The sequence below is a fragment of the Geotrypetes seraphini genome, chromosome 5 (assembly GCF_902459505.1).
Source record: "Geotrypetes seraphini chromosome 5, aGeoSer1.1, whole genome shotgun sequence".
Classification (NCBI taxonomy): domain Eukaryota; kingdom Metazoa; phylum Chordata; class Amphibia; order Gymnophiona; family Dermophiidae; genus Geotrypetes; species Geotrypetes seraphini.
The window spans coordinates 231,732,604-231,756,495 of record NC_047088.1 but is presented as its reverse complement, the minus strand read 5'-3'; the positions used below and the strand labels follow the sequence as shown (position 1 = coordinate 231,756,495).

At 41.4% G+C, this 23,892-nt stretch overlaps 1 protein-coding gene across 1 annotated transcript in view; it reads right to left on the bottom strand.

The window, feature by feature from the left end:
* Window positions 1–23,892, bottom strand: part of LRP1B (LDL receptor related protein 1B) — a 1,445,547-nt gene that overhangs the window by 674,103 nt on the left and 747,552 nt on the right. The window contains exons 27-29 of the mRNA XM_033944130.1: window positions 20,363–20,590; window positions 18,669–18,843; window positions 987–1,081 (exon numbers count right to left, since the gene is read on the bottom strand). Of these exons, the coding sequence (XP_033800021.1) occupies window positions 987–1,081; window positions 18,669–18,843; window positions 20,363–20,590 (498 nt within the window). The remainder of the gene's footprint in view (window positions 1–986; window positions 1,082–18,668; window positions 18,844–20,362; window positions 20,591–23,892) is intronic.

Genomic DNA, 23,892 nt, shown 5'->3' with positions numbered 1-23,892 from the left:
GGAACAAGCTAGAGAGAAAAAAACTCCCTCTTCCCTACTGAGGAAGAAAAATTCTCTAGTCAAAACACCAGGCTAAGTAACTCAATGAATGGGCCCCATTTGACTGGTAGATGATATAACGTGGAAGAATTGCATTTGCCTGCTTGAAAGCTAAGTACAGCGGGATGACCATTTTTTGTTTTGTCTTTTGGTTTTTTGACTGTTCCTGCTGCTTTCTACATCTCTAGCATTTTGAATTTGACGATAGCACAGCTTCTAGGTCGAATACTATAATCTCATTTAGATTTTTGTGCCTGGGTCCCATTCATTGAATTACTTAGCCCGTTTTTTTTAGCTAGAGACTTTTTCTTCCTCAGTAGGGAAGAGAGAGTTTTTTTTCTCTCTAGCCTGTTTCTGGAGCGGACCTATAATTAGAATTATTAACTCTTGAGTGGACATGTGTGCTCCCTGAATTGTATCGTCCCTTTGGGATTTGAGGTCCATTTGATGAAAGTTTGATGGTATTGAAGGGACTACTGGACACAAAGGGCTCCTTTTACTAAGCTGCAATAGTAGTTTTAGCTTGCGCTTAGTGTGTGCAGTATTGCCACGCGCGCTAGACGCTAATGCCAGCATTGAGCCGGGGTTAGTTCTAGCGCAGATTTAGCACGTGCTAAAATTCTGCATGCTAAAAACACTATCGCAGCTTAGTAAAAGGAACCCAAAAAGATATGGAGATATTTTGTTTGTTTTTTTGTCTTTACCATTAGTATCGATATCTTCCTTCCCATTTTTCTGTTTATATTTTGACTAAGCCAAAAGTAACATCTATTTTAACTTAAACCAAAATATGACGTTAATTCATGTGACACTTGCAAAGAACACACTTTGCTAGAGCCAATAACCAGTAGTACATTTTTTTTGAAAGGGTCTACTAGTTAAAATTTATAAAGAAACAGCTAGAAAAAGAAAAATACTAACAAATGAGTAAAAATAAATATATTCACCAATAGGATCTTTTTGATTCTGGAATAGGATCTTGGTGTTACCTCCATCCATATTTGCCATATTAATGGAATTTCCATCAGTCCAATAAAGCTTCCTTTAAAGAAAATGTGGAATAATTAGTTATAGTCATGAAGGACTGGTCTCTAAACCAATATTTCAGTAAAATAATGAACCTGTTGTCCTTTTTACTGAGCTGCATCAAATCGCTAATGCATACTTAACTCAGCAACATTAGCTTAAAATGGGTTGCACAAAAGCATTTCACATTAGTTTTAACATGTGCATGCATTGGGTATATGTCAATTATTATTATTATTTTATTTTTGTAATTTGAAGGGGGTATGACAGGGGCAGAGAGAGGGCATTCTTGCTCTAACCAATTATTGCATCTACAGTATATTACCGTGCACTAACTAGTTGGTTAATGTGGGAGACCTTACCACCTCCTAAATATTTGCGGCAGTAAGTCCTTTTTCAGCAATTTGTTTTAAAGTTCAGATAATTTTTATTGAATTTACAATAAACTTTAACACAGCACAGAAAATGAAAATAATTCAGTTAGCTATGCCTACAGCATAACAAAGCTTCATGTAATAGTGCATTTCATATACAGTAAGAGGGGCATAACTGAAAGGGACGTCTAAGTACGGTTATGTCCATCTCGTAAGTCGTCCAAAGTAAAAAACAGCTTAAGGCACATTTTCGAAAAATAAGTCCAACTCTTTTTTCATTTCAAAAATCGTCTAATTATACGTCCTGTCGATCTGATCGTCCAAGCCGCTAAATCGTCCATCTTTATGCCACATTTTCGTCCAACTTTCCATCCATGTCCAAAATGCCTAGAACAAGCCCTGTTGGACGTGGGAAGGGTCTGCAAAGTGATGGATTGAACAGCCAGACATGCCACCTAAATAGTGGGGTACCTTACAGGGCACTGCTGTGAACTTTACAAAAAGGGTGCCATGGCTTCTCCTCACAGCTCCCTTATAGATCATGGTGAGCCCTCCAAACCACCTCCATAATCCCCTAGACCCAATTATCTACTATAGGAGCCACTTATGTGCCAATAGAAAAGGGTTTTGGGGGTGTATAGGGCAGTGCACATGTTTAAGTATCAACGCAGTGATTACAGGGGCTTATGGGCATGGGTCCTCCTCTCTATAGATCCCTAACCCACCCCTAAGATGATTTAAGCCGCCTCTGTGCTGGACAACTAGGCTTTCCTATGCCAGACGGCCAGGTGATGATGGTCTGGAGGCTGAATTTTAAAGGTGTGATTAATATTTTTATGGGGGTGGGGGTGGGTCGGTGAACACTGGGGTAGTGTGTGTGGGTCTGTATTATGTGTTTTCAGTGCTTATCTGGTGAGTTTAGGTGGGTGCTTATCTGGTGAGTTCTGGTGAGTTTGGTTATACATGCTGTACGACTAAGTCTAAGCCAGCCCGCGTCCCTCCCAACTCCCGCCCTCGACACTCCTCCCGAAACACTCCGTTTAGCTTTGGTCGTTCAGCGGCACTACGAAGGCCTAGATCATTCAGAATAAGTCCAAAACCCGTTTTTAGTATCGGCACTTGGACGTATTTGAGAAATGTTTGCCCAAGTGCCGACTTATGCCGGTTTCGATTATGAGCCCCTAAGTATCTTATAATTCTCATCTGTCATATGACTTTTGTAGAGCTTTAAAAGTCTCATTTATCACCCCTTCATATTTATGGTGCAAACTAATTTCTACCAATAATGCTCAATTATGCAGTATATTCCTTCTAGTTGAGCAAGATTAGTCTGAAGGCAATTATAATGTGGAAATCAAACAACTTTATTTACTTACTGGGATTAGGATTGTTTAGACCTTTAGATATCCAGATCAAAATCTGGATTCAGAAAACTGATGTCAAAACTTTACAGATTTCCATCCAGTATGACTAAAGCAATGGACAAGCGAATAACATGGGTTACAAAGTTCTATTATCATTTTTTGCTATGGAGGACTACCAAATAGTCTCCCATACTCTCTGCTCTAGAGAATGGCCAAATTCACATTCCCAAAACTTTTCAGTACCAACTGGATTTGGGGAGATATTCCAATTAAGTTTGTAGAATGAGATCTAGATTTAGGCAGAAATCCTTGCTTCCATATAATTTCTTCAAATATCCATGCCTCACCAAGTTCTGAAAATGGTATAGAACTATGCTGTACTGCATGAGTCAATTACAACCATCTATAAAAAACTTCAAAGTCAGCAAATCAGATTCTAGCTGTAGAACTGGAAAAGCCTTTATTTTATGATCAGATTAAAGTTGTCCCATTATCTATATGTTATGCCCTTGTCAAAGTCTCAAATTGGCAGGCTTCTTGTTTATGTTTATCAAATCACTATTCCACAGAGAAAGTTTCTGAAATACTGATCTATATCCTCCAAACTGCAGAGTAGTTGCTGAAAATATCTTAAAAACTTGATGGTACTTAGGAATCTGCAAGGGGGACCATGCCAAATGCCGCTTGCAAAGGAAATAGAGCAAGAAACTGGCCCTCCAGGGCAAGTCATTTAGGTTGAATAGTTGAGCCATCAGAACCGATCCAATGACTAGCCTGGCACAGGAGAAAAGTGGTGTGATATTTGAATAAATTTGGAATGTTCACTCCACCTTGGAAACTAGGAAGTTTTAGAGTTGCAGTGGGAATCAAACTCACAACTTCAGGTAGGGGCTGAGCACTAGAACACTCCTCCACTCACACAAACATTCAACAGGCAACACTTTTTGAAAATGCTTCCATAGCTTTTCAGTGATCTTGGTTACTCTGGCATGTTAGTTGGACCGAGCTTTGTTTTATCCCAGACCTGTCAACTGTGAACATATACGCCACAGTGACCCCTGATGCAGGCATTCCTCAGACGCTGAAACACAGTGCTGTGTCGGGTCCACAGCTTCTGCGTGTGTCCTTTTCTGAAATAAACAAGTTGGTTTTACATTAGTGATTTTCAGTGGAGTGTTCCTTGTCCGTTTCCACTTCCTTTTGTATGGTTTAGTATAAAACAGTTTAATATGATGGAGAAATCTAGGGCTCATTTTAAACCGTGACAGAACTTGGAATAAAAAGTCCTGATGAAAACTATCAAATAACTTAAACATTTTAGCCGCTCTTCTCTGGACCCTTCTGAGTAGTATTATGGCTTTCTTCATGTACGGCGACCAGTGCTGGACGTAGTATTCCAGGTGAGGGTGTACCATGGCCCACTACAGCGGCATGATAACCTTCTCCAATCTGTTGGTGATCCCCTTCTTAATCATTCCTAGCATTCTGTTCGCCCTTTTCGCCGCTGCCGCACATTGTGCAGACAGCTTCATTGACTTGTCGACCAGTACTCCCAAGTCTCTTTCCTGGGGGGGGGGTCTCTCCAAGTACCGCCTCGGACATCTTGTATTCATATGTGAGATTCTTGTTACCAACATGCATCACCTTACACTTATCTACATTGAACCTCATTTGCCATGTCACTGCCCATTTCTCGAGCGTGGTTATGTCGCGTTGGCATTAAACATTTAAACAGAGAATGCAGGAATAAGCATTATGCAGAAGAGAATGGGAATTAAATTCACAATAAAACAGATGTTGCTTCCTCCAGTGATCCACTAAAGCAGCATCACAAATAATAGCTTGCAAGACCAGTCTAGACTTATCATCACACTTTTTTGTGGAAGACTTTCAATGCAGAGTGAGGTTGAACAACAAATTAAAATTCCTTCCATTAATAATTGGAAATCAAAGGTCCCCTATTATCTTGTCTGCTATGGTTCTATACAAATAGTACATCAGCATTAGGGGGCCTAAATGTCCTATTAACCAATCGAACTGTTATTAGAACTCAGAGCCCATCCAATCTTTCTATAAGATATCACTTTTCATACTAAACAGGAACCAATAATAATGAACACTCCTCCCTTTTAGTGAGAGTAGTCCAAAACCTTATAACACTTTATTAAAAAAAACTTAAGACTCTTTTACTATCAAGTAAGTCTACTGCGGAAAAATAATGGGCTCCTTTTACAAAGGCACGCTAGCGGTTTTAGCGCGCGCTTAGCATGCACTAAAATACCACGCATGCTAGCTGCTACCGCCTTCTATTGAGCAGGCAGTAGTTGTTCAGATAGCGTGCAGTAGTTGTTCAGATAGTGCATGCTAATCCGGTGGTGCGATAAAAACGCTACCGCACCTTTGTAAAAGGAGCCCAATATCTGCATTTGTGTAATGTAGGTATAATTGATTTTTTTTCTTTTTTTTTAATTTAATGTGGTTTAATATTAATGTATGTATCTAAATCAGCCGATCCTATATAGCTATAGCTAAGAAGCTATAAATAACTGAATGCAGTATAGAGATGAGAAGTGCTGGAGATTCATTGAACATATTTTGAAAAAGATAAGTACGGTACTTTTTCACTTATCAAAGAAGGAAAGTTTATATATTGCATTACGAGAGGAATAATTTCTAGAATGTTCTGTTGAAATAGTGTTCAAGAAGTTGTGATAAAAAGAAAAAAAAACCAGACCAATGAAGATGTATATTGGATTCACGCTAGCATTTGAATCAGAAAGTTTTTACTTTATGAAAACTCTGCTGTTTGCGCAACATTTAAATAGCTTAACTATAGTATCAAAGAACTGACGATAATCCAGCTCTCTTTTAATTTTATGCTCTCTTTCTTATGTGCTCTAGTCTTAATTACACATGAACCAAGTCGAGCTCCGTTGAGAGATGACCCAGTATATAAATTGAAGACTAGATTAGATTAGATCTGAAGGACCCTGTAGAGCAGTGGTTCTCAACCCTGTCCTGGGGGACCCCCAGCCATTTGGGTTTTCAAGATATCCCTAATGAATATACATAAGACACATTTGCATGCCTGTCTCCTCCATTATATGTAAATCTCTCTCATGCATTTTCATTAGGGATATCTTGAAAACCCAACTGGCTGGGGTTCCCCTAGGATAGGGTTGAGAACCACTGCTGTAGAGAATAATACTGCTTTTGCAACTTATATATTTATAAATTCTAGTGTGAAGCTATAGATATGGAGGGGCATAATCAAAAGAAATGTTTAAGTCCGATTCGGACGTATGGTACTAGATGCCCAAAGTCGGCAGTGGAAAAATATTCATTCTCAAAAAAAAGTCTAGAATTTATTTTTTTTTCTCCGAAAATCGTCTATCTTGACGTCCAAGCGGTTGATCGTTCTGCAGTAAGTCTATCTTTATATCACTTCTTTGACTCAAAATTTGTCTAGGTCCCAAATGCCCAGAACAAGACCATTTGGACGTGGGAAGGGCCAGCATAGTGACGGACTGGCCACCCAGACATAGCAACAGAGCAGTGGGGCACCTTACAGGGCACTGCTATGAACTCCACAAAAAGGGTGCCACAAACATCTCACCAGAACTCCCTGCAGGATGACTAAATCTAGGACGGCCTCCATCCAACCCACATGCTACACTAGCCACTCCTCCAGATACACCCTTTTCAGCTCTGGGTGCACAGAGGCATTCAGAGGCCTAAAATGTCCCTGGATACATCCAGAAATTCAGTTTATAGGTTAAGGGAGTACCCCAGAACACCCCAAAACCAACTATACCCACCTGTCTACAACCCCAATAGCCCTTATGGCTGCAGGTGCCGCCAATATGACAGTACAGTAGGGTTTCGGATTGTTTTTGTGGCCTCACATTTTCCACCATCAATTTAGTGGTTAGAGTGGATTATGGGCCTGGGTCCTCCTCTCTATGGCTCACTAGCCCACCCCTCAGGCAACTTAAGACACCTGTATGCAGCTCTACTAGGCTTTCCTAGAGCAGGTGCTGATTTAACAGAGACAGGTATGTATGTTTTTATTCTGATATTTGTGGCAGTGTGAGGGGGTCAGGGATCACCGGGGGAGTGTGTGTGGGTCTTTGCTTTGTCTCTGCAGTGATTATCTGCTCACCTTGGATACTTTTTTGGCACGTAAACCAGCTTTTACATCATCTAACTCACAACGTATACGTTTTGTCAAGGAAGTCTCGTGAAACATTCAATTATCCCTGCAGGATGACTAAATCTAGGAAGGCCTCCATCCCACCCACATACTACACTAACCACTCCTCCAGATACACCCTTTTCAGCTCTGGGCGCACAGAGGCATTCAGAGGCCTAAAATGTCCCTGGATACATCCAGAAGTTTATCAGCACTTGGACAACCTGTCTTTTAGGTCATCCAAGTGGCAACTTGGGTGGGTTTTCAGACGTGTTTAAGTTTTGATTATGAGCCCCATTGCATTTACCATTAATGTATGACCATACTGTATATTGGGGAAAAAAAGGCTCCTTTGCACAGCCACAGTTGGAACCCAAACACAGTACCGGGTAAAGCTTTGGATTCTTGCCCAGAAATAGCTAAGAAGAAAAAAATAAAAAAAATAAAAAAATTTAATTGAATCAGGTTGGGCAGACTGGATGGACCATTCGGATCTTTATCTGCCGTCATCTACTATGTTACTATGTTACAGTAAAAATGTTCTTAGTATGTGGGAAAGACCTATGTAAGGGCACACTAAAGCCATTTTTGCCACAGCTTAGTAAACAGACCCCTCAGGTTTTCATTAGAAGTTATATGAGGGTAAACAAAGTAATGGAAAATCCAGTGGCACTAACATATGACACTGTACTATTTGGCACTATGACGAGAGCTAAAAGACAAATATCATCCCATAATAATAAACTTCTATTTATTACGACAGGGGTTGCCATACAGCTTATTCTAAGGAATTGGAAAAACTGGGATAGACTGAACTATTCCTTTTGGTGGGAGTCTCTCTGTCATGTTTTTAAGATGGAACATAATATGGCCATACATCAGGGATATTATAAGAAGTTTCTGAAGATTTGGGAGCCATTGACAAAATTTTGCAAAGAGTGATTGCTGATTATGCCCTTTGGTCATACACGTCCAGGGTGGGTGGGTTGGAATGTAGTTTTCAATTCTCAATTTGAGTGTAGTTCTTAGATATAATTACAGGGGGGGTGATAATCTTTATGTCATAGATTATAATTGTAATTGTATTTAAGCGCTTTTATAGAATTATATGACTGTATTTTATTTTGCACTTACTTATGGCTTTAAAATGAATAAAGAAATAATAATAATAAAAAAAGAAGTTATATGAGGGGGGGTCGCTGAAAAGTTCTCAGCACGACCAAAGGAATGACATGGAGTCATGAAACTTACAAGTTATTCAACACTTTTCTTGACACTTTTTGTTTCATTTCATATCATTGAAACAAAAAGTGTCAAGAAAAGTGTGGAATAACTTGTAAGTTATATGGCAGCACATCATTCTCTTCTTGGTTGGGTTGAAAACTTTTCAGCGGTCCCCTCATACTTGTACAACCATTCTGGCTCTCAAGAACTGTTACATTATTCAGCGGAGGAGACCCTCATAGCTTCAATATAATGGTTAGTTACACATTTCACTATGCTTATGTTCTTCTTTTATCCAGGAGATTTAAAGTAACATACGAGCTTAAACATCTGCAAATTTATAAACGTTACTGTCAAATTTGATGATTGTGACCAATTTCATTTCTATTGGAAAGTCATTCGGTGGCCCATAAAGAATGAAACGATCCAGCTGACAGATGTCCACACCACTTAAACCCGCATCACGTTCTAGTAGTATCACCATTACTGATAGACTCAAAGCAGAGTTGAAACACCATGACAGGACAGAGTAGGATTAATTACTCTGTCACTTTCTGTGCTATACCAGTTCAGCTTATGGATACTATGTCGTTAATTTGTCAGTATTCCCATTCAAGAAAGGCAAACTAAAATTTTCTTTTGAAAATATTTTTAATCTTTTTGTTAAGATTGCTGGATGGGCAGAGTATAGATGTAGCATACATATATCCACATGAATTATAAAATATACACCTCATCCCCCTTTTTACTAAGCTGCAGTAGAGTTTTTTACCACTGTCCGGAGCACTAAATGTTCCGACGCTGCTCCGACACTCATAGGAATTCTATGAGCGTCAAGAGTAGTGTCAGAGCCATGGTACAAACCTCTACTGTGGCTTAGTAAAAGGTGGTGGTTATAATTTGTATACATTATTGCTACATAAGGATGTGGTTTTAAGATTGTCCTATACAATACTCCCCCTGATATTTGCAGGGGTTCCGTTCCAGGAACCCCTGCGAAAATTGAAAAACCGTGAATATGGTTTTTCACCTGGGGAGGCAGGATAGGGCAGCTGGAGCGCCGGCGAGTGAAATAAATTACTCACGGTATGCTCCGACTGTATCTTCCATGACATGCAGCTCCTGATTGGTGAAGCCCGACTTTAGCACAGGAAGTCCCGGTCGGAGAATATCGCGAATGACCGGGGCCGCGAACCGCAAATGACTGGGGGAACACTGTATTTGCTTTTCAAATTTTTTTTTTTTTTAATGTATGAATTGTTTTTTTCGATACTTTCCAAACACAATACTCCCAATTTGAATATAAATAATTAATTGCAGGGACATCATACATGTGGCAATTGTGTAGCATGTGAACAATCAATGGAACTTAATGAATTTGTGCATCTTCAACAATTTTGTTACATATAAATTGAAAACATATACCGACTGTAATTCAGAACTCTAAGCTATACTGAATAGTGCCCCTGCTCAAAACTTTTACACTTTTAGAAAAGCAAAAATAATTATAATGATAACAACTTTATTTTTGTATACCGCAATACCAAAAGCAGTTCAGAGTGGTTTACAGAGGAAGAGACTGTACACTCACAGCGATGATACAAAAATAGACTTTCAAATTACATTAGCAGCCATGAGTAGTCAGGTATAACCGGAAGTATTTCAGAGATACAAGGCAGGAAAGGAGTCAGAGAAATTTATCAAAGAGATAGGTTTTAATTGATTTCCTGAAGGTTTGGTAGGAGGGTGAATTTGAGATGAGGGAGGTTAGACATTTATTCAATTTGCCTGCTTGGAATGACATAATTGAGCATATTTCTGCTATTCAAGCTAATAAGGAATCTATACCATTGACAATCCATTGGCCTGACTATTCTCATAGGCTTGGATTCTCAATATGGCACCGATATTGCAGCTGCTTAAAAAGCGGGCACTGATCACGTGTCAATCATGCAACAGCGCTGTATACAGAATTGTGCCTCCAGGAAAGATAAGTGCTGGAAATGTCGGTCAGGGTTTTCCAACATTTCCGGCACCTATCTTTGTCGTGAATCGTGCCTACATAGGTACTCTAGGCCGCCTAACGCCACTTTCGGCATTAGCCACACTCAATGGCATTAGGTGGTCTAAAATGCCTATGGAGGTGCATTTCCTGTACCAATTTTCTAGGCATCGGTAGGTGCTTTAACTTTACCTTTCTATTGCCATTTTAAACAGTGTTCCTTAATTAACTTTGACCGCTATGTTTAAGCACCATTTGTAGAATATCCCCCATACCATATAGGATTTCAAACTTTTTGTCATTGTTCTACTTTTTTGTTTCAGAGTGAACAATTTTACATATATCACTGGAACGCACTGCATCCACGTGATTTAAATCTAATATACTCATACTGTCTCTTTAAATTCTTTAAGGGCTAGATTCACTAACCTGGAGATCCGTGTCCGATCCGTGGGCGATTGGAGGCAGGCCGACTGATTCACCAACCATATTCATGCACATGGTGGAGATCGGCGGCACACCCCCATCTGAGGACATGGATCGCTAGGTAGCGATCCCCACACAAGCACTGCATGTAGATGGTCTGCGCATGCTTACCAGAGCTGCCTGAGTGTGCGATGGGGTGGGGGTGGGGTGCCCGCGAGCACAGCAGGGAGGATAATGGAAGTCCATGCCGCCCTGACTCTCCTGTTCTCTGCTGCCTTCCCTGCAGTGCGAGCCCACGGGTTTAAAGCGGGGCTGCACTGTGGTGTGTTCTGGCGGTTCGCACTGCAGGGAAGGCGGCAGAGAGCAGGAGAGTCGGGGCGGCATGGAATTCCATTATCCTCCCTGCTGTGCTCGCGGGCACCCCACCACCACCCCATCGCACACTCAGGCAGCTCTGGTAAGCATGCGCAGACCATCTACATGCAGTGCTTGTGTGGGGATCACTACCTAGCGATCCATGTCCTCAGATGGGGGTGTGCACTGCAGGGAAGGCGGCAGAGATCCAGAGTCGGGGCAGCAGAGATCAGTCTGGGCGGCAGAGAGCAGGGAGAAGTTTGGATTCGGGGCAGAGAGCAGGGCAGCGAATTGGGGCAGAGAGCAGGGTGGCGAGATGAGAGTCAGGGCAGTGGGGCTGAAAGGCAGGAGAAGGGCAGAGAGCAGGGCAGCGAGAGGAGAGTCGGAGCAGCAGGGCTGAAAGGCAGGAGAAGTTGGCAGAAAGCAGGAAAGGTCATGAGCGACTGGTCCTCACCAGTCGCTTTTTTTTTGTTCGGACAACCCAGTGTTGCTGACAAAATTTAGTGAATCGTGTCCTTCCTGCTTTGCATGCCGCTTACCCTCATTTGCATGCGTGGATCGGAATCGGAGTGTCCACGAGGTTAGTGAATTGGGTAGGGGTCATAAAGGGGTTGCAAACCGATCAGTACACGATCGGTTTGCTTAGTGAATCTAGCCCTAAATCTTGGCATTATTAAAGCACATGTGCTGATGTCTTCTTCTGTAATTGTGCCTCATTGTAGTTCTTTAAACAAAGTAAGCAGGGAAGGTTTTGTACAATTCTTTATTCCCACAATGTGAAATTTTTAATCTGTTTGATTTCTATTGCAATAGCAATGTGTATTGTTCCCTGATGAAATTTCAAGTTTCAGGCCAGTTTAAAATTATTTGAAAAACAACTTCTGGGACTGATTTTCCTATATTTCACACTATATTTTGGCAAACCTTTAGGCCCTTTTAATAAGCTTCACTTAAAAGTGGCTTGCACTGTTTTTAGTGCGTTGGTTTCTCATGTGCGGAGGAAAAAAAAAATCACAGCAATTTGCTATTTTCTATTCGTAGCCATGCACTAATTTTGAAATTAGCATATGGCCATTTAGCACATAAGCCTTTACTGTCACCTATTTTGTAGGTAGTGAAGTCCATATTCCATAAATGGTGTCTTAAATTAGGCATTGGTAGGTGCCTTACCGGCCCCTAACTTAAGTTGAAAACGTTGTCTTATTATCATTATTTTTTTTAATGCTTAAATTCTTTATTCATTTTTTATATCAAATACAAAGTGCAAACACGTGAACATTCAAGTAACATACCATATTGCACTCTATTCCAACAATAAAATATAAAACTGTTTTATCCCCTCTTCCCACCTGGATATGTATAATGTTCATTCATGAAACAAAGGGAAATAATAGTAGTAATAATAATGATAATAGTCCATATTCATAAGAACATAAGAAGTGCCTCTGCTGGGTCAGACCAGAGGTCCATCGTGCCCAGCAGTCCACTCACGCGGCAGCCCAACAGGTCCAGGACCTGTGTAGTAGTCCTCTATCTATACCCCTCTATCCCCTTTTCTCCAGAAAATTGTCCAATCCCTTCTTGAACCCTAATACCGTACTCTGTCCTATCACGCCCTCTGGTAGCACATTCCAGGTGTCCACCACCTATTGGGTGAAGAAAAACTTCCTAGCATTGGTTTTGAATTTGTCCCGTTTCAACTTTGCCGAATGCCCTCTCGTTCTTGTAGTTTTCGAAAGTTTGAAGAATCTGTCCCTCTCCACTTTCTCTATGCCCTTCATGATCTTGTAAGTCTCTATCATATCCCCTCTGTCTCCTCTTCTCTAGGGAAAAGAGCCCCTGTTTCTCCAATCTCTCAGCGTATGAAAGGTTTTCCATACCTTTTATCAAACGCGTCGCTCTCCTCTGAACCCTCTCAAGTATCGCATATTCTTCTTAAGGTACGGCGACCAATATTGGACCCAGTACTCCAGATGCGGACACACCATCGCCCGATACAACGGCAGGATAACTTCTTTCGTTCTGGTTGTAATACCCTTCTTGATTATAGCTAGCATTCTATTTGCTCTCTTTGCGGCCACTGCGCACTGTGCCGAAGGCTTCATTGTCTTATCCACTATTACCCCCAAGTCCCTTTCTTACAATATTTTGTTAACGGGCCCCAAATTTCCTTAAATTTACTATGATGTCCCAACTGTAAAGAATTAATATTTTCAAACTTATAAATCTGGCATAGGGATTCCCACCAGAAACTATAATTTAAATTATCTCAACTTTTCCAGTTTTTCATTATCAATTGCATGGCTACTCCTGTCATGATGAGGAGCAATTTGTTTTGATTTGCATTAATTGGTTTTATGGTTAATAAAATCATTCCAAATAATACTATATCATATGATAATGCTAGTGGAATGTCCAATATTGTGATAATTTGACCCCAAATGGATTTCCTGAATTTAAGTATCAAGGGACAATGATAGAGCAAATGATCTAAAGTCCCTACATCAAGATGACAGTACCAGCATCTATTAGATTTAGAACTATCTAACCTTTGTAACAGGGGTCCAAAAAGATCTATGCAACAAGAAAAACCAGGTCGGTCTCATAGATGCTGAAGCTGTACATCTCATTCTCCATTTCCAAATTTGTGGCCATTGAGACGCAGAAATCTGCTGCTTTATCTCAATGCTCCAAACGTCTTTAAGAGTATTTTTTGGCTTTTTATTCACAAATTCATATATTAATTTACATTACATTACATATTTCTATTCTGCCATTACCTTGTGGTTCAAGGTGGATTACAAAAGAGTTATAGACGGATGGTTACAAAGTTAGATCATAGATCATTTCCAAGGGAGGGTCTGGTAGTATCAGTGGGTTCGGGATAAGTTGGTAGGAAGGAAGGTATTTGTGGTATTAAGCCGTTTTCAGGGATTTCTTGAAGAGAATAGTTTTTATTTCCTTTCTGAACATCTTATAGTCTGGAGTTGTTATCAATAGGTTGGAGATTTGATTATCTAATTTTACTGCTTGAGTGGCTAGTAGACCATCATATAGTTTTTTTTCCATTTTACTTCTTTGATTGGGAGGGGTGTGAATGGTGTGTGTGTTTTTCTGTGCCTGGTTGAGGTAATTCGGATGAGGCGGTTGTTCAGGTAGGTTGAACTGTCTTCGTTAACAGTTTTAAATTGTATACAGTAGAATTTAAATTGTATTATTTCCTAGATTGGAAGCCAATGTGAGTTGATGTATGCCTCTGTAATGTGGTCATGTTTCTTCAATGAGTAGATTAGTCTTAGAGCTGTATTTTGGATTGTTTGTAATTGTTTAATCATTATTGCAGGGCAGGGGAGATATAGGATGTTGCAGTAGTCCAGTAGGCTACTGGGCAGCCTGATGTCCTAGGATATCTATCTGGAAGCATAGAACCGGCAAACTATACTGATCTTTTAAATTCCGCCACTCAGGGAAGCCTTTCTGAAAAGCCTGCTTCAACTGCAACCATTTAAATGTTTGAGACTTTGAAATACGAAAAGATTGTTGCAGTTATGAAAACCCAAGCATCTTTCCATTTGATATTACATCATCAAGCGTACGTATTCCCGCCTGCATCCAATGCTTCCAGATAACTTTATATCCGCCAATTTGAATCTTGGAGTTCAACCATAGGGACTGACAAGTGGACTGATGAATTGAAATCGATGTCAAATAATTTAAAGATTTTATTGTTGTTTTAAAAACTAAAAGAGCAAAATGTAGGCATCTACTGGCGCATAAAAAATGCCTACATCGCGTCTATGGAGGCGCCTTATGACACCTAACAGCACTGTAGACATGGCTAACGCCAAAAGTTATAAAGCGCCACCGTAGGTTCAATTCATGTAATAGGTAGGCACTGGAAATGTAGGCCTTGAAAATTCTTGCCTACATTTCTGCCACCTACATTTTCCAAAGCTGCAATTCTATAAACGGCGCTATTGCAGGATTGACACATGATCAATTGCCATTTTTAAGGTGGACGTTGACAATGGTGCCATTTATACAATCTGGGCCTTAGTGCTTCTGTGCTAGTCCTCTGCTAATTATTGCACACTACTGAGGATATAACACTTTTCTTTGAAAGAGGCAAAATTAGGAGTCCTCAGCTTGGAGAAGAGATGGATGAGAGCAGATATGATAGAAGCTTATACTGTAAAATCATGAGTGAGTGGGACAGGTAAATGCAAATCAGTTGTTTACTCTTCCAGAAAGTTCCAGTTGTTTACTCTTCCAGAAAGTACATAAGAACATAAGAATGGGGGAGGGGGGAGGAAGTGATGTCAACTTAGAACATGGTTGCTTAGTGTGAGATCTCTGTCGGGGCGTCTGAGAAAATTGCAGTTAAACAGCTTCATGCATTGTGTTGAATCACTTTAACCTAGAATCTGAGTCATTACAGCACGGCAACTCGAAATAAGTTGGGGAAATTCAAATTCATGGTTATTCTGGCAAGAAACAGCGACTCGAGTCGAATGGAGGGGCATCAGAGAAAGAAAGATGGTGCCAGTGCAGTCAGAATCAGACGATGAAAAAGTGCTCCGCCAGTCCTCTGATGAGGTAGATACTTCTAAGAAACCTATGCAAACATGGTTCTGAGAGCTTAAAGCAGAGATAGTCGGGGTCCAAGATGATGTCAAGACAGTATTGGCAGAACTCCAAGCTGAAGTGAGCAACTTAGCTACTACACCTTGGCAGCAGAAACCCGTGCAGAACTTACACTCTAAATGGTGAGACCTTAGCTAGGACTAGGGCAGAACGTGATTTGGGAGTAATCATTAGTGAAGACATGAAAACTGCCAAGCAGGTGGAGAAAGCTGCTTCCAAGGCTAGACAAATGGTGGGATGCATCCGTAGAGGTTTCGTCAGCTGGAGGCCCGAAGTCATAATGCCCCTGTACAGATCCATGGTGAGACCTCATCTTGAGTATTGTGTTCAATTCTGGAGACCACATTATCAAAAAGATGAGCGGATAATCGAGTCGGTTCAGCGTATGACCACCAGGATGGTCTCGGGACTCAAGAACCTCCCATAAGAGGAAAGACTGAATAAACTGCAGCTATACTCGCTCGAGGAACGTAGAGAGAGGGGGGACATGATTGAGACTTTTAAATATATCACGGGCCGCATCGAGGTGGAAGACGATATCTTCTTTCTTAAAGAACCTTCGACCACAAGAGGTCATCCGCTGAAAATCAAAGGCGGGCAGTTTCATGGCGACGTCAGGAAGTATTTCTTCACCGAAAGGGTGGTCGATCATTGGAATGAACTTCCATTGCAGGTGATTAACGCCAGCAGCGTGCTCGATTTTAAAAAGAAATGGGATATGTATGTGGGATCTCTAGCCGGGTGAAGTCTGGGGGTGGGTCATTAGCGTGGGCTGACTTGATGGGCTACAGCCCTTTTCTGCCGTCATATTCTATGTTCTATGTTCTACTAGAGTATCAGCATCGGAAGACCATGTGGTGACTCTAGCCACCTCAGTGACAATGATCCATGATTTGATGGAATGGATATCTGCAGTTCTACAAGATCTACAGGCTCAAGTGGAGGACTTGGAAAATAGATCATGGCTGTGCAATTTACGGTTTAAAGGAATACCTGATAATGAGAATTTCAAAGATTGTAAGCAAGTAGTGCAAGAAATATACGCCATAAGCAGCGGAATGCTGCTTTTTTTTTGGGGGGGGGCAGGAGATCTGCCCTGGCACATGACCTCTAAACAGCTCCTGAGTCCCCCACCCACCTCCTCCCAATGCTTTAGTTAAATATTCAGCAGCAGCTGTACAGTGTCCATGAGCAGGCCTGCCCCCAGAAGTAGAATGAAGGGTTCCAGTACAGGCCTGCAGTCTGATGCTGCACAGCAGTTGCTCAGTGGCTGCCCGAATATTTATGCAACACCACTGGAAGAAGGGTGGGCAGGAGGGTAAAAAAAAAGTGACTGAGAATTTTGGGGGGAGGCCATGGCCTGTGGCCTTCCCCGTTCTGACACCTATGCTATGCCCACAGCTACTGCGGGAAGATGGGAGTGAGCCTCCAGTGACCATAACTCTCTTGTGGGCACTTCACAGCTTGGGGCCTTCCAGAGGATCGGGTCCCCATGACATGATTAAAAATATATGAATAGCCTTACTGGGTTAGACCAATGATCCATCAAGCCCAGTAGCCCATTCTCACACTGGCTAATTCAGGTGTCTAGTAACTGACCAAAACCCAATGAGTAGCAACATTCCATGCTACCGATCAAGGGCAAGCAGCCGCTTCCCCCATGTCTCTCTCAATAATAGACAATGGACCTTTCCTCCAGAAAATTATCCAAACCTTACTTAAAACCAAATACGGTATCCATTCTTAGCACAACCTCTGGCAATGCATTCCAGAGCTTAACTATTCTGAGTGAAAAAAAAATTTCCTCCTATTGGCTTGAGGAGGGTGTTATTAGACACTAGGGGCATTGGTTTGGTAGTTAAGTGGAATAACCAGGGTTATTTTAAAAGGTTGGGAGCCATCTTAAGGGGTGAGGGAATTGGGGATAGGGGGATTTTTTGGAAGGGTAAAGTTGACTCCTCACATGGCAGAAATCACAAGTCATACTTTAACATGAAGGGGGCATTTTACAGTGGTCTGCAAATTATTGTCATGGTGTGCACCATATACTTTTTAACATGGCACTAATTTGCATGCTCATTGATTAAAGCATTTTTACATCAAATTTTGTATACTACTCAAGTTAGAAGCCATATGATCAGTAGCTCTAACGCCTGGCTTTCTGCATCAGCCCATAAGTGGAAAAAAAACCTTGTGTTTATTATCTTAAATTATGTTATGGCACCCAATAATATTCATTAGAAATATGAACAGGATGTCATGAATGATTAGTGCTGCTATAGTTCCAATTAGGGGAGTTTCAAATTGCTGGAGGAAAAAGCCTCAGATAGGAACCCTTCCACCACCACAATGGTGGTCCAAGGTGGTCGGGCGAACACCTCACTGGCAAAAAACCTCCAGACCAGCTCCCACAATAGTGAACTTAAAGCAGGACTTCTTATGGTATAAAGATAGAGGAAAATTTCCACTTATCAATAGATAGATCGGTACACCGACGATGGCCAGCGTTTCACATCTCTGCTGCCTCAGGGTGTATAGCAATCCGATCGCACTTTAAGCTGGACGCAAAGCGCATCTCAAGATCTTTTGATCTTGAGATGCGCTTTGCGTCCAGCTTAAAGTGCGATCGGATTGCTATACACCCTGAGGCAGCAGAGATGTGAAACGCTGGCCATCGTCGGTGTACCGATCTATCTATTGATAAGTGGAAATTTTCCTCTATCTTTATACCATAAGAAGTCCTGCTTTAAGTTCACTATTGTGGGAGCTGGTCTGGAGGTTTTTTGCCAGTGAGGTGTTCGCCCGACCACCTTGGACCACCATTGTGGTGGTGGAAGGGTTCCTATCTGAGGCTTTTTCCTCCAGCAATTTGAAACTCCCCTAATTGGAACTATAGCAGCACTAATCATTCATGACATCCTGTTCATATTTCTAGTGGAAGTGTTTGCTTTAACATTATTGATTTTTCACTTTTCCGTGTGTTTTTTACCCAATAATATTCAAACATATGATCTATACATTACCCCCTGGATGGGTGAACTACCAAGAACTGTGGTTTATCAATTCCATGGATGATTGACGTTTTCAAAGAACCATCCAATCGTGCCACGTTTATTTGAGTCTCGTCAAACTCTGAACTAATCCAATACAAATTACGAGACATCCAGTCTACTGCAAGTCCTTTAATGCTGTGACTGTCTAAAATTTAAAAGAACAAAGTACAAGTGAATATATTTATTTTGTGGACCTGTTTTTAAGCAATAAGTTATTTTCATGATTAGGTAACTCTTGATTTGCATTTTAATTTGTTGACAAAATACAAGGTTGCAAACTTATACCTTTATTAGCTTTTTCTAGGATATTTATAATCATTAATGATTTACTTCTATGCTGGTTTAAATCCAGAAGCAAGAATTACTATTAAAATAACACTAGCAATAAATGAATCACAAATACTTTCAGAGCAAAAAGGGACAATGACCTTGAAGTTCAAGGCTACAATAAATTAATTTAGTTGACTCATAAACTTTAAGGCAGATTTTTCAATTTATGATTAATAGATTGACAAACTAAGGCCAATAAATACAGAATGGGAAAATGAGTCATAGGTCCTTTTACTAAGGTGCGCTAACCAATTTAGCATGCGCAAACTATTTTAGTGCACGCTAATCAAATTAGTGCACGCTAAATACTAATGCATGCATGTTAGTCTAAGGATGCATTAGCGTTTAGCGTACACTAATTCGATTAGTGCACGCTAAATACTAATGCATGCATGTTAGTCTAAGGATGCATTAGCGTTTAGCGTACACTAATTCGATTAGTGCACGCTAAATACTAATGCATGCATGTTAGTCTAAGGATGCATTAGCGTTTAGCGTACACTAATTCGATTAGTGCACGCTAAATACTAATGCATGCATGTTAGTCTAAGGATGCATTAGCGTTTAGCGTACACTAATTCGATTAGCGCACGCTAAATACTAATGCATGCATGTTAGTCTAAGGATGCATTAGCGTTTAGCGTACACTAATTCGATTAGCGCACGCTAAATCAGGTTCAGCACCTTAGTAAAAGAAGGGGTAAGTAAAAGGGAAACTTCAGTATAAATTGCAAAACTTCACTATTATGAGGGAGAAATGAAATATGAGTTTCAGAAGTTTAATTTTAATTTTATTTAGACATGGAACTAGTAAAGAAACACAATTTATTAGAATTAGCAAAATGTTGTTTATTTATGGTGAAGTACTTTTACAAAACCATAGTGCGGTGTTTAGCGCCAGCCGTGGTGGTAATAGCTCTCACGCTCTTAGAATTCCTACGAGCATTGGAGCTGTTACTGCCATGGCCAGTGTTAAAAACCGCACTATGGTTTTTGTAAAAGGTGGGGCAGCAATGAGGAATTAACACCCCTTTTTTTGAAGTTGCATTAGGGTTGTTGTTTTTTTTTTTAATCACAGGCTGCAATGGTAAAATCTCTGACGCTCATAGGGATTCTATAAGTGTTGGAGCTTTTACCACTGTGGCACTGTCCCAGAAAAATAACCATCTTGATACTTTCAAAATCTGGCCCATACTGTATTATAGATGTTTGTTGAATTCTTCATTGACAGTACAATTTTGCATTAATATTGGTTTATCACTTGATTCATGATAATATCTTACTCTAATTCACATTTTAAAAAGATAGTATACCTCAAAAGGCGTATTGTTTACCTCCTGATATAATTGTTGCTAATCCGGTTCCATTAATGAAAGCACGTTTGATTGTTTGAGTCTTTACATCTGTCCAATACAATCGCTCCTGTGCTGCATCAAAGTCCACTATCGTGACATCATCAATGTCAGGAACTGTGAAGGCCGTGATGAAGTTGAAGTAGGGGTTATCTATGTCCACTCCTCTTATTTCTGAATGCTTTGCATAAAGAAGAAATTTCTTCATTTCTGAAACCAGAAACGCTCTTTTAAAAACTAGTTCATTGATGAAAACAAGGCCCATCTAGGCTGTCAGTTTTTCATTTCAGACTTGCACTATCAGATTTCTCTAGAATCCATATTCACAGTGTTTGTTATACAGTATATCATCACTAATAATAAAACCCTAAGCGCGCATGCGCACTTAGGGCTTCGTGTTCCCTGCCGCCGTGCTTACTGATCAGTGGCCGGATTCTATTTTAGAACCAGGCAGCAGGGAACACTCTGGCCACTCCCCTCCTCCCGCCCTGACTCACCGCCAGAGAAACCACTGCCACCGTTGATTCGGAACGGGGGACACAGGCACCCCTGCCGGCATCTATTTCTCCCCCTCCTCCCTCTCGTCTGCTCACCCGCTCGCAGCGTTTAACTGAAAAGCACTGCGCTATGCTGCCACTGGCCTCGCCGTCTTCTCTCCACTGTGGCCTGCCCTCTGACAACTTCCTGTTTCCGCTAGGGCGGGCCGCAGTGGAGAGAAGACACCGAGGCCAGCAACAGCGCGGCACAGCGCTTTTCTTTGAGGCAAGTAGATTTCTGCGGGGCGTATGCACAGGGATAGCAGGAAAGGGGTGCTGCTGGACGGGGGAAGAGAAAAGGAAGGGAACATGGGGAGCAGGCAAGGGATGGGTGCACAGGGAAGGGGGGAAATGCTGCTGCTACACAGGGAAGGAGGGGAATGCTGCTGCTGCACAGGGAAAGGGAGGAATGCTGCTGCACAGGGAAGGGGGAATGCTGTTGCTGCTACACAGGGAAGGGGGAATGCTGCTGCTGCACAGGGAAGTGGGGGGAGGGGGGATAGGGAAAGGGGGCCAGGGAGCAATCTTGGTTTGCTTTGGGGGAGAGACAGAAGGGGGACATGGAGAGAGACAGAAAGATAGGCAGGCAGCACATGAGAATGAAAGACAGACACAAAGAAAGACAGCAGGCAGGGAGACAGAAAGAAAAAAGACAGACAGACAAAGGGGGCCAGGGAGAGAGACAGACAGAAAGACAGACAGTGGGAGGGAGAGAGACAAAGAAAGGAAGAAAGAGACAGGGGAAGGGAGAGACACAGAGAGAAAGAAAGAAAGAAAGACAGAAAGACATATTTCTAGCACCCGTTAAAGTAACGGGCTTAAACACTAGTGTATCTTCATAAAATGCTAACACGACTCATGCAGAAATCGCAAGTAAAAAGAACCAATGCACAGTTACATATGCTTAGGAGCAGCTGTAAGCATACACCACCCCATAAATTCTGTTTATGGAGCCATAAATTACACATGCAAACTAGTGCTTAAAGCCTATTTGCATGTGCAACTTAGTTGTTTAACTAGCCAGTAAGGACTGACAATTGATAATTAACACAACAACAAAAACAGTAGAATAGAAGATCCTTGAAATGCAGGAGATTTCAAGCACAAATGTTTATTGTTCTCAAAATGTCATTGGATGACTTTAAAAAACACTTATATAATAAAGTCTGTGTCAATATTCACACAGATACTAATTGTCCATGAAATTGATCATTAACACCTAATAATTAATACCTGATAATTGACACTAAGGGCTTCTTTTACAAAGCTGTTTAGCACGGGCTGCTGTGGTAACAGCACTGAAGCCCATATAGATTTAAAGGGCTTCGGGGCTATTGCCACGTGGCAGCCACTAGTGCGGCTTTGTAAACGAGGTCCTACCTGGCACTAATTAGGAGTTACGTGCACAACTTGATGAACACATTTTATAAAGTAGTTCAAGTCACTTTTACGAGGGTCATTTCATAAATAATGCACACTATTTTTAAAATTTTACGTTTTTTGTTTTTTTTCAAGTATTTCTTTACAATCCTTCAATATATTCTCCTTGCTTTGCAATGACCGAGTCCCAACGTCCTGGAAGCTTCATTATTCCATACAAGACACCATTTTAGTTCAGTTGCGGAATGGCTCGGGTACCGGCGGAAGAAAGCTCTTCCAGATATGTCCACACATAAGTTGATTCAACTTTGGAAAAAGGTTGCAGTCTGGTGGACTGTAGGGAACATGAGGTACCATCTCCCAGCCGTATTCATGTAGTTTTTCAATGACATTCCCTATGTGTGGGCGAGCGTTGTCATGAAGAATGATTGGCTCAGCCAAGAGCAACTCAGGTCAGGTTTTGTGCATTTTTCTGCGCATTTTATACAAAAAATCACAATAATGCATTGCTGTGACACTTTTTCCACATGAAACTTTGTCTTTGATGATGATGCCCTCATGATCATAAGCAAAAATCATTTGTTTGACTTTTGATTGAGCTCATCAAAATTTTTTTGGTCATGGGGAAGATGGAGCTCTCCATTGGTCATTGGAAAAACTACGCAAATACGGCTGGGAGAACATAAGAATTGCCGCTGTTGGGTCTGACTAGTGGTCCATCTTGCCCAGCAGTCCGCTCAAACAGCAGCCCTTAGGTCAAAGTCCAATGCTCTAAAGGAGTCCAGCCTCACCTGCGTACATTCCAGTTTAGAAGAAACTTGTCCAACTTTGTCTTGAATCCCTGGAGGGTATTTTCCCCTATAACAGACTCTGGAAGAGCGTTCCAGCTTTCTACCACTCTCTGGGTGAAGAAGAACTCTTTATGTCTGTACGGAATCTATCCCCTTTTAACTTTAGAGAATGCCCTCTCATTCTCTCTACCTTGGAGAGGGTGAACAACCTGTCTTTATCTACTAAGTCTATTCCCTTCAGTATCTTAAATGTTCCGATCATGTCCCCTCTTAGTTTCCTCTTTTCAAGGGAGAAAAGGCCCAGTTTCTCCAATCTCTCACTGTACGGCATCTCCTCCAGCCTTTTAACCATTTTAGTCGCTCTTCTCTGGACCCTTTCGAGTAGTACCTTGTCCTTCTTCATATACGGTGACCAGTTCTGGACGCAGTACTCCAGGTATTACCTCATGCTCCCTACAGTCCATCAAACTTCAGCCTTTTGCCAAAGTTGAAACAACCTATGCATGGACATCGTTTTGCATCTTCCGCCGGTACCCGAGCCATTCAGCAACTGAACTAAAACGTTGTCTTGGATGGAATAATGAAACTTCCTGGACCTTGGGACTCGGTCATTGCAAAGCTAGGAGACTACAGTACTCCCCCGAGATTCACGGGGGTTCCATTCCAGGAACCCCTGCGAATCTTGAAAAACCGTGAATACGGTTTTTCATGGAGGAGCCTTACGAGGGCATGCTCCGACTCGCGGTATGCTCCGACCGCTTCTTCCTGCACTAAGTCGGGCCTTATCCAATCAGGAGCTGCTTTG